This window comes from Hipposideros armiger, unplaced genomic scaffold (assembly GCF_001890085.2).
Source record: "Hipposideros armiger isolate ML-2016 unplaced genomic scaffold, ASM189008v1 scaffold_431, whole genome shotgun sequence".
Taxonomy (NCBI): domain Eukaryota; kingdom Metazoa; phylum Chordata; class Mammalia; order Chiroptera; family Hipposideridae; genus Hipposideros; species Hipposideros armiger.
Genome location: NW_017731781.1, coordinates 434,837 through 445,737, shown reverse-complemented (window position 1 = coordinate 445,737; position 10,901 = coordinate 434,837). Strand labels below are relative to the sequence as shown.

At 51.5% G+C, this 10,901-nt stretch overlaps 3 protein-coding genes across 4 annotated transcripts in view; all 3 read right to left on the bottom strand.

Annotated features, from left to right (window-relative positions):
- The window catches only part of PHF23 (PHD finger protein 23), a 4,758-nt gene extending 3,594 nt beyond the window's left edge, over positions 1–1,164 (bottom strand). The window contains exon 1 of one of the 2 annotated variants that reach the window (XM_019664835.1): positions 1,032–1,164. In XM_019664835.1, the coding sequence (XP_019520380.1) occupies positions 1,032–1,149 (118 nt within the window). In that variant the 5' untranslated portion in view covers positions 1,150–1,164. Of the gene's footprint in view, positions 1–604; positions 860–1,031 lie in introns of those variants that run through there. The other variant, XM_019664836.1, reaches the window with a different exon arrangement.
- A 547-nt stretch (positions 1,165–1,711) lies between these two features.
- Positions 1,712–3,757, bottom strand: GABARAP (GABA type A receptor-associated protein). The gene is made up of 4 exons (XM_019664842.1): positions 3,551–3,757; positions 2,925–3,003; positions 2,666–2,784; positions 1,712–2,202 (listed from the first exon to the last, which is right to left on the bottom strand). The coding sequence occupies exons 1-4, from the start codon at positions 3,638–3,640 to the stop codon at positions 2,137–2,139; spliced, it is 354 nt and encodes a 117-aa protein (XP_019520387.1). The 5' UTR covers positions 3,641–3,757; the 3' UTR covers positions 1,712–2,136.
- A 1,142-nt stretch (positions 3,758–4,899) lies between these two features.
- On the bottom strand, positions 4,900–10,898 carry CTDNEP1 (CTD nuclear envelope phosphatase 1). Its single transcript, XM_019664840.1, has 8 exons — positions 10,454–10,898; positions 7,760–7,826; positions 7,544–7,662; positions 7,268–7,339; positions 6,734–6,850; positions 6,366–6,477; positions 5,851–5,935; positions 4,900–5,551 (listed from the first exon to the last, which is right to left on the bottom strand). The coding sequence occupies exons 1-8, from the start codon at positions 10,553–10,555 to the stop codon at positions 5,491–5,493; spliced, it is 735 nt and encodes a 244-aa protein (XP_019520385.1). The 5' UTR covers positions 10,556–10,898; the 3' UTR covers positions 4,900–5,490.
- Positions 10,899–10,901: the final 3 nt, after the last annotated feature.

Here is a 10,901-nt window from a genome sequence, read left to right as displayed (position 1 = left end):
CCGCCCCACCGCCCCTACAACTACCCAGCTCTCCTCGTTTCCCGGCTCTCTCCCAACAACTACCCCCCGGTACAGGTCCCTCTACTGCAGACAATACCCAGACACCCTCTTCTCCCACAACTATCTGCCCACCCCTCCAACAATCACCAGGCTATCTCCGGCGGCAACTACCGGGAGCTCCGGCACCACCACCACAAACTCCCCCACCTCGGCGAACTACCCGGCTCCTCACTCAGTCCTCTTCTACCTCCTCCCTCCTCAACAACTCTCCAGCCCCCAGATCCCCCCAGCCTTCTAGCTTCAGGGTCCCAGCCTACCGGAGGCCCTTTCGGCCCCTAATCTCCGAAGCTCCGGGTTTCCAGCTCCCACTCCCCCACCCCACCCCCACACACACAGCGTCTGATCTCCAGCTACCCTCAGCCTAGTCTCCCACTCCTCTTTCTCCAAGGTCTCACAACTCGTCTTTCTCCCACCACCAGGGGCAGGCCCCCGTCCCCCTCCCCGCGCTCCCTCACTGGGCTCCGGGGCTCGACCTCCAAGTTTGCCAATTGATTCCTCACCCGCCCCCCGCCGGCTCAGCGTTCCGTGCCGGTCTAGAGCTCACCTTCCGGACTGGGCTCCGCCATGGCTTCCAGCATCGCCCCCTCCCCTCCTCCTGGTCCGGCGCCCCCCTCCCCTAACCCGGGACCCCGGTGCCGCCTCCGGTGCTCGGTACTCCTACTGCCTCGTTCCACAGAGGTGTCTGCCTCGGCCCGGTTGTGACTCGAATCCGCTAGCCGCTGCCGCCACCTCCCTCTACCACTGCCTCCCGCACTCCCGGACCGGGCCCCCTCCCCCCGCGCCGCCGGCCGCCTGCTCCCTCCTCCTCTTCTCTTCTCCCTCCCTCATCTCCTCTCCCCCTCCCTACGCGGGCGCCGATGCGCAATGCATCAAGGGGCTTGTAGTCCGTCCCGGGGCAGCGGAAAGGGGACTGCATAAACCTTGGGAACTTCAGTCCCCAGCAAGCCACGGGCTGGCGCAGGCGCACTAACCGGCTCCCCTCCCCCGGGGAGTGGCGGGGAGATTAGGAGCAGAGGGTAGAGCGGAAAGGCGCGCGCAGGCTCCTGGGAAATGTAGGCTGAGCGGCACTAAGAAAGAAGGGAAAGCCATTAGAACTCTCGGCCACCATACTGCCTCATTCTGCAACTCCTTTCTCCCCCGGGGACCGCCCCACTTCCGGCCAGACGGAGAAGTGCTTGCTGGGAGATGAAGTTTTCCTGGTGATAATGGCTCCCTCCCCCCAGTCTTCTCCCTCCCTTGGATTCCCCTCCACTGGATTTCATATGCTGGCACAAAATCAGGCCAGGTGATATACATCTGAGAACAGAGTCCTTTTACCAGCCTCCACACATGAAAACTTCTTTCTTAATCCAAAAGGTTATAATAAACTTGGATGTGTTTATCCAAAGCAAGTACTTTCAAACTTGCTCCACAGGAACCCACAGTAAAAAAGTTATTTTTTCCATAAGGACCCATATTAAACTATATAAAACTAAAGTTTCAAGAAACAATTCAGGGTATCTCATCCATCACAACAAAAGCACCCTTTTTATGCACAAAGCCTAACATCAACAGAATAAACTGAAATATATTACTATCCCTCCAACCTCTTTCCCACCACTGATGACTAAAAAACAAAAGGGGGAGGAAAAGAATACAAAGCAAAATCCAGTTCAGCTTGGTTTCCTCTTTATTGATGTGCCTCCTGCCTTCCCCCCACAATTTCAGTCCCTTCCATCTACCCCAAAAAAAGGTAGTGAAAGGAAAGGATTGTTGGGGTTCTGAGCCCCTTGGGCAGTTAGAAAGGGAACAGAAACCAAGACAATCACTGGATGTGACAGAGACTGACAATCAAGAAGTCTAAAGCAGAGTGGGAAAAGTGGTATAGAAAGGGGAAGAAAGGAGAAAGGAGAGGTACTCGAGGCCATCTCCTCCCACTAACCCCCCAGTTAAGAGGGTCTGGAGAAGAGCCTCAAACATTAGGAAGAGCAGGTCCTGAAGGGAGGTGGTGTTTGAGCCTGAAGGAGGAGGTGGTCAAGGAAGGGGGGCCACCTCTTTCTCTGTAGAACGGGACCCCCCACTGCAGGGGCAGCAGTTTCACAGACCATAGACACTTTCATCACTGTACGCAATGTATAGGAAGAAGTCTTCTTCATGGTGTTCCTGGAGTGAAAACAAAAAATGATAGTGCTCGGACATCTGAGCTTTAGTTACTTGAACGACCTGCCATCCAAACACATTCTTCAAAAACCATTCTTTTTGAAGACCCCCAAAACCAGTGCCTTGATTCTCTTCCTCACTTGCTCTAAGCTCTAGCAGTGTAGCAGGATTATCCTTAGGAGCAGTCCTGGGCAAAAAAGATCTTCACTTCTTCTCTCAGTCTTGGGGAGGGGCTGGGGAGGATCAGGATCAGAACAGTTGCTCCAGCTCACTGTTCTCTCCCTTCTCCTTACTCCCACTGCCTGTCCAAACCCCCAAACCAGGACTATCCAGAAATTTTAAGGCCAAAGATAAAATTGAGAGCTAAGCAAGCCAGCTAGTCCAAAAACTACTGACCTAAAACTTTCTTCCCCTCCAGCTCCTCTAACTCCTCTCCAAAGCCTCCACTACTTCCCAGTCACCATACCTGGTATAGCTGACCCATCGTGGCACTGGTGGGTGGAATGACATTGTTGACAAAGAAAAACAAGGCATCCTCAGCTCGGAGATGAATTCGCTTCCGGATCAAGAAGTAGAACTGACCAACTGCCAAAGATACAAGGTGTGATAAAGTCACAGATAGCACAAATGCCCTCAAAAGAACAGCTGCTATGTGGAGCCTTCTCCCACAGAGATTGCACTCACACCCACAGGAAGCAAACTTGGGTATTGGGTCAGGTTCCCACCTGTGAGATCAGAAGGCACCAGGTATTTCTTCTTGTCAAGGTCTCCTATCCGAGCTTTGGGAGCCTTCTCTACTATCACCTGATTAAGGGAAGGGGAAAATTAGTACACAGTAGGTATAGAGCCCCACAGCTCCACCTGTCAGGAACTCAAGCAACAATATTTCTAGCATGCAAACCTACCCCAGACTCAATTCTTTGTCTCTGAACACGCGGTGCAGCCCTGAGTTGAGATTCTTACCCCAATGACTCAACTCACCTAAACATCCAAGTCCCTGTCATGATAAATTATTATCTTAATTAGACGGGGACGACTTGTCTGTGGCGACTACAGCTTCAATCTCAAGAACCCGGGGGAATGACCATGTGACATTCAGACTGTCAAACTCCCTACAGCCTCCCACACGAATCTCAAGGTCTCTCCCCCATCTACACCCCCTCATCCCCAGCTACCATCGCTACCCCACTCCTTTCATCTCGGGTCCCAGAGATAAGTTTCAGGTTCGTCCCCAACCCTGCCACAGCAGGAGGCTTGATACCCAAACTGCCCGTTCCGGACCCAAGCCCAAGCTGTGGCGTCAGCGTCAGCGCCAGCGCCCCGCGCCCTCGGCCCTGGCTACTGTCCTCACCGGGACCCGGTCCGGGTATTTCTTTCGGATCTTCTCGCCCTCAGAGCGGCGCTTCTCGAACGGATGCTCCTCTTTATATACGAACTTCATCCTCCCGGGAACCGGGCTGGACAAGGCTGGGCTGAGGGAACCCGGGAGGGGGGGGCCGGGACTGGGGGAGGCGGCGACGGCGGCGACGCGCGGGCAGATTCAGCGGAGCGATCCCAGGACTTGCGCCACTTCCCTATTCACCAACCCCGCCCCCGCCCATCAGGGGCCACCCCGCCTGCTATATTACGCCACTAGCGCAGCAGCCCTGACGCCGCTAGCTTAGCACCACCTACTGACCATCCCCAACCCCCACCCCCGCGCCACGCCGTCAGCGTAATCGCTTTGGAATAAACTTGTGGGCTACGCAGGCGACGTAGCAAAGGTGGCTGGCTTTTGCTGCCGTCGAAAATAACTGAAAACCCTTTTTCCCGACCTTCCCACACGAAGCTGGGGATAAAAAAGCTAGGAGATAGTAATCATAATTTGAGACTAGTTCACCAAAAATTCTTTTCGGACATAATGTGGAGGAAAAAGAGCAGAGAATTACAGGGATAGCTATTCAAGAAATATGCTGGTACGCTAAAGGCGGCCGTTGACACCAAAACAAAGTAGTACCCAAGTGGAAGAGGTGGCCTTCGGAAGTAGAGGAGGGCAGAAACGAAATATATGTTTAGAGAGACGCACAGAAAGTTTAGGTTCCAGGAATAAGTGGACCAAGAGAGAACGCAAAGGTCGGAAAGGTTAGGGACTACGTCAGCGCGGAAGAACACTTTCAGTATTTGTACCAACGAAATCATGTGATCTCGGAGAAGGGCGGAGCATCACGTGGCAGCTACAAGAAAGTAGACCCGGCTTCGGGATGGAGGGTGTGGGGAGGTGGAGCCGGATCCCGGAGGGAGGCTAGCCTGGCCAGGGGGGGGGGGGGGGGGGGGGCCGGCACCCGCCACCTGCGGGCAGTGCCCACCTAGCTTGTCTACGTCAGTACCCCCAGCCCGGCCTTTCTCCAGCTATATGCCTTTTCTGGCATTCCAGTTTCTCCTTTCATACTTCTGTGTCCTGCTCTGGAGCTCAAGTTCCCTCCAGACATATAGCGGTACTTTCGCTCCCCACCAGGGCGCAGAACCTGTCACTAACACCCTTCCGGCCAAAGCATCTGATGTCAATGTTCACTACTGCATCACTGACAAGCCAGCACCACCTTTTCCTCCTACCCCTCAGGACCAACAGTAGTCTCCCCCCTCTGCCTGAGGGACAGGATATATGTGAACAAAGACCCCTCCCTTCATTTACCCAAACCCCAGAGAAGGACCTAGGGCAGCTTTGGTTTCAAAGTTATAATGCATGGTTTAAAAGAGAAGAAAAGAAAAAAAAAAAAGAAAGCTGGTTACAGGTCTGAGGAAATCTAGGAAAAAGGGAAAACAGAGGGAAAAGTAAGGGGAGGACAAGTTTAGGGAAAATTCAGTGGCCCAAATCCCAATTTCCCACCCACAGCCCAGCCCTTGGAGTGAAGAATTAGATCAGTTTTATACAAGAGTTTTTAAAAAATCAAATCACAACAAAGCTGGCTTGGCTGCTCTCTGAGCCTCCTGGATTACCGAATGTCTCTCACTCTGGCCAGTCCTGTCTCTCCACCAACAGACACTGTTTCGGCTCTCTTAGGCCTCCGCTTATGTCTCAGTCTGGGGTTTCCAAGGAGTTTGAACACGAAGTTAGAGTGAGGCTGCTTCAGAGTCTGGCCCATGTGTCCATCCAGACTCCATACAGAGTGCAGGGCTCCCAGGGCAGAGAGGGTAGGGAGGGGCAGACCCTGCCCAGGCAGTCCTCACCATTGGACAGGGCATCAGACGGCATCCTGAGGGCTCACCCTCCCTTTCCCCCCCACCCCAACTCAGGTGGAGGGGTAGCAGCTGTCACCAGAGCCTATGTTGGTGAAGGTTTCGGCTCAGCACAGAACGAACATCAGCGGTGAACCTGGGATGACAATAACTTGTATTGGTAGAGTCCTTATAGTTAATATCCCCACAACACTAGTGTGAGGCAGCCTCACTGGAGATGTGGGGCAGAAATGATCACCATTTTCATATGATGTTCAGTTTGCCCAAAACCCAATGGCTAAAAGTGATGAGCTTTAGTCTAAGACGACCTGGGTTCAAATGCTAAATTCTTAAGGGAAGAAAGGTACGTAAGTAAAACAGGGCAAACTTTTTTTTTCCTCTTGGGACTCCCCCACCTCCTCCTTTCCTTAGAAATCTGTGTCTAGCTTCCCTTACCTGAGGGCATCCAGCATTGGAAGCAGGTTGAGAAGGGCGGTGTCGCTGGGGTCACTGAACCAGGATTTGATGGGGATGGCATTGTCTAAGTTGAGTGAAAAATGCACATGAGAAGAAACAAAGGATTCAAGAGAGACAGGGTGTTTTTTTTCTTTTATTTGGGAGTAAGGATCATTACTTTAAAATATATACCTCAGAACTACCACCCACCCAAACTCAATAACCTAAGTAAAAACCTTCCTGATTTATCCTCCAAAATAAAATTAAATTTCAATCACATCTCATACTAGTGTGAGGCTTCTGGTCAAACTTATTGTCATTGTGTCTCACCTGCTATGAGAAACCTGATTTATGAAATGGACATGTGGGGGAGGGGGAACGTCTCATTTACATTTAAAAGAGAAACAACTTGCATCCTGACCTATAGTAAACCAAGGCATCACAACTCCATGTATTCAAAATACCTCCTCAGAACCACTTCCTGGTTCTGCCAGACTCACCACCTTCCCCCATACCTGGATGGCTCCTGTAAGCCCCTGGGGAGTTATCCAGGATCACAATGCTGGAGAGGTCACTGTGGACCACAGAGAGGTCCTTGATGTAGCTGCCCAATTCCAAAGTGCAGTGCTGGAAGGCAGGGTGAGCTGGGCATTAAAAGGAAACTCGCCCTCTGTCACTGTCCTCGCCCCCATCCCAACAACGCCATGGGTAGCCAATTCCCACAAAGAGGAACATGCATTATACCACCACCCATACACACATGGCCTAGTAGGTCCCCTTTCAGGGCAATTGCTTCAAACTCAAATCACTTCCTGGTGGTCTGCCTCCAAAGCTTCACTCTTAGACCTGGATTCTAGCCTAGACCTGGATTCTAGCCTCTTACCTGTCTATAGTATCTCCTCTTGAGAATGCTTCTGCTATTGTCCAGTTTATCTGCCACAGCAGAGCCATAAATCTCCATGCTTGCTGTGAACACTACCAGCTCGTACCACTGGCTCACCTGAAATAAACAGGGGAAAGGGAGGTGTCAGAAGAGGTGATCATCCCTTTAGATATATAGTTCCCATTCACCAGGACTGCAGCCTTGTCCTTCAGGACTTTCAGCAATATCGAATTATCTCTGAGGACACAAAATTCTGAATGCCCCCAAACTCGAATCTTAGGCACCATACACCGTTAAGATTCAGAGATGCAAGAATAAAAAAGCAGAAAGCCTGTGGAAGAAAATAATTACATCAGCAAAACAAATGAACCCAAACTAGCGAAAGCCATTCTCCAACCATCCCACAGCCTCCCCTCTCCAAAATTGCCCTTACCCATTTCTCCTCACCCCTTACTTCTTCCAAGTCCTCTAAATTCCCAGAACCCTAAAACCATTCCTTTATAACAGAGCTCCCTTTGGCTTTCGCAAACTCACCACTTCTAAGAAGAAATCCACATGGGGCCTCTTATGTACAAAAAACCGGACAGGATGTTTGTCTATTACCACCTGTAGAGGAATAGGGAAGGGCTAGGGGAAGTCCTGAGCACCAGAACAGGGCCGAAAGGACACCCTCCCACTGCCTGCTTCCCTCCTTCATGCTGACACTGGTGCCACAGGATGGGGATGGGAATAACACATTCTGGGATTGAGAAAGGGAGTCCAGTCTAAGACGAATAACAGCCATCACCATTCCATCCCACCCCCACACACCTTGAGGATGAAATCAGGAGGTGTTCCAGGCCGGACGGTGGGCCTCAGGACCCCATCGTGATGGGAGTGAATAAGTGTCTCATCCAGATCCAGCACCAGGATCTTCCTTTTCACCTGGCCTGAACCACAACAGGAAGGGATAACATCAACCAACCTCCAGCCCAGATCTTGAACCCTACCTCACATTAAAGGAGTCTTCTCAGCCAGCACACATACCTAGCCGATTCCGGGACACAGGAGATAAGGGAAGGATATCATATCGAACAGTTTGGTACTGAATTACCTAAGAACAAGAGAGAGAATTAGAACCCTTGACAAGGAAATCTTCCCTAGTAACAACAGGTAGCACATGTTGAATATTTATTGTATGTTGGGTACCTTATAAGTGATTTAGGATTATTTCATTTATTTCTCAAAACAAGAACAACAACAACCACATTAACAATAATAATATCATCTCTGCTTTAAGAATAAAGAAACTGAGGCTTAGAGAGGTTAAATCCCTTGTCTAAGGCCACACAGCTAGAAATTATCTTATTTAGTTGTTTGTCCCCGCAGTTAGAATGAAAACTCCAGGAGAGCATGGATTTTTGTCTCCATCATGGCTGTATTCCTAGAACACTGTAGCAGGGGTGGTCAGTTAATATCAGAATCTATGAAGCGGTGGAGCCAGGATTGTACACATGCAGTCCCACATAAGAACTTGCCCTCTTAAGCATGAAATTATCCTGCTACACTGAACAAAGAAATACACAGCCCTTCCCACCTCCACCCCAAGAATTCTTCATGACAACTCCCATCACCTCCTGCTGGGAACAGATTCCTTAGTGGAGGAGGAATAGGAGTCAAGAGGGGAGGTCCTTGGGTCCCTAAAGGGAATAGAGGATGAGGCAATCCAGGGGTTGTCAGGTCAGCTAAGTTCCTCTGGCTGGGGGCCACCAGGCCTATTTTAACCAGCCACCTGTCCATTTCTGTCTCTAAGAGCCAAGTCACAAGTTGCAAAGAACCTCAGCCCTCTGAACAGCCTCCTTTTCCTGGTACCCAGGGCAAGGCAGAGAACACTGGAAAGCCCCACCTGCCAAGCCAACTGACAGGGTGTAGAGAAGGCCAAAGTGAAGTAAGGGCTGTAAGTGAGAAGTTAAAGGACAAGGACATCACCATCTCAGCCTTCCAGTTTCTCCAAGCCTTCTCTAGAGGCTCCTATTTCTAATATTCGGATCTCCTCCATGCAAACCCTGGTAATTCCCTCCTCTGCTCTTTTCTTCTTAGGCACAAATGCTTTTCAGTCCATCCCTAGGCCCTGAGTCTTACTAGAACCAGGCTCCCCCCTGCAAACCAAAGGGCCCTCTCCCCCTAATCCCAAAGCATCTGCCCTTCTTTTCTCCCTGGACTGTGATGAGGGCCACAACAGCTCGAGTGTCCTGCCCTGCTATCTCGGGTTGCACATGCTGGGCATGTAGGGAATGCTCCAAGCATCTGCCAGAAGGGGGTGGGGGGTGGAAACCAGATTGGAAGGGAAGACAAAGGGCTGTAGGGTCAGTGCCACGCAGAGAAGAGCAGCTAGCCTCTGGATGGGCTGTGGCATTATTCCCTGCACCCAGAACAGAAAACTGATGTGTTAGGGAGAGAAAATGTGATGTTCAGAGCTAGCCCAGGCAGAGAGGATGGTAGCTAACATATAAAGAAAATCATAGGAGCTAGCCCCACACACATCTCAGCATCTATGACCCCAGATTCTTCTTGGATCCTAACTCTTGTCTCAGGTAAATAGCCCTACCTACAACCATAACCACCCAGAACAATCCTCACCCTAAATCAAAAAGTGGAAAGAGTAAAATAGTAAAGAAGACATTGAAGCCAAGGCCAAACCCATTCCCCCAAATCAAAAAGTCCACCATCACTACCACCTAGGGCTTTCTGGAAATTCCTTGACCTAGCAGTCCCTCTTATTCTTTCAAATTTTACTGAGGTATGCCAAAGAGTACAGACTAGAGAACCTCTGCACCCCAGCTCACTGAATTTCCCCAGACTCCTCCAGAAGATTTTTCCCAGTGGCGATGAGAACACAAGAGACCATTCATTAAATGATGTTAGCCAAGGAGCTTTGACATTGGGAAAAAGCCATAGTGAAGGAAACCCAGAGCACATGCACACAGTCTCCATTGCCCACAGTATCCCTCACAGTGAATGCTAGGGTCTCCAGGAGAAACAAGCATGCCTTCAGTCAACTGACAAACACCGTCTTCTAATAGGGACACCCAAACTTTAAAGTGCTCCCTTCCACAACTAAAGAAGCCCAACATAAAAGCATCTTTCTTAGTCCCAGGGTCTCAATAAATCCAGATACCCACACTCACACTATGCAATAAGTTTCTAAGGCCTTTTTGGAGGAGTTCCCTTAATGCAAACCGCAGGGATTTCTCCTTCACACCCAGGGCTTTTCCCAAGTTTCCATTCTCGTCACATATGCCCTCCCACCCACCGCCACCCTAGATACATAAGCCTGTCACTCCCTTGTTATAAGACCAAACACACACGGAGGGTCTTTCACAAGCCCACATCAACAAACAGATCTGCTGCCATCAAACAGGTGTTCCCCGACTCTCGCTTTCTTCAGCAACAACTCCAGCTTTCTTAAGGGCACCCCACCCACCACCCTAGACCCCAAGAGTTGCAAAATCCTGTTCCCGTCTAGGTCCCCGGATCTCGGTTTCTAATACAAGGGTCTCCCTCCTCCCCATCCCATCCCACGCCCAGCTAAAGGTGTCCTAATTCTTAGAGAATTAGCTGGAGAAGCTGCTGCCAGGACTCCGTTCCTAGGCCCAAACAGAGGCCCGATACTTTCTGAAAACCCGTGAGCACCGCTGACAGAGGTCCCCACCACCACCACCGGCACCCACCCAGGCTCACCGTGCGGATCTGCCTCCGCAAAAGGTAAATGAAGAAGCTCCACAGCTTGGCGGCGAAGGCCACGAACGTGCGCAGCCCCAGCAGACACTGCGTCCGCATCATCCCGATGACCCCGGCACCGCCGGCCCTGGGGCCCCCGCGGCCCAGCTCCGCCAGCCCCCCGGGGCAGCCCCCCGCTGCCGGGAGGGGGAACGGGGGCCCCGAGTGGCAGGAGAGGCCGCAGAGAAGGGCACGGAGCGGAAGGCTCAGAAAGCCACCCTCAGCGAGGGGAAAGCCCAGAGGAACGGGGAGCTGGGGTACAGGCGTGGGTAGCCCGCAGGGGCCCACATGGGCAGGGAGTGGCACCGACGGCTTCGCAGAGGCTGCGGGCCGAGATAGGTCGGAATAGGACGGGGTCCTCGGAGACCAGCAGGAAAGGGGCTGAAGAATTGGGGGAGGGGGCAGTGGG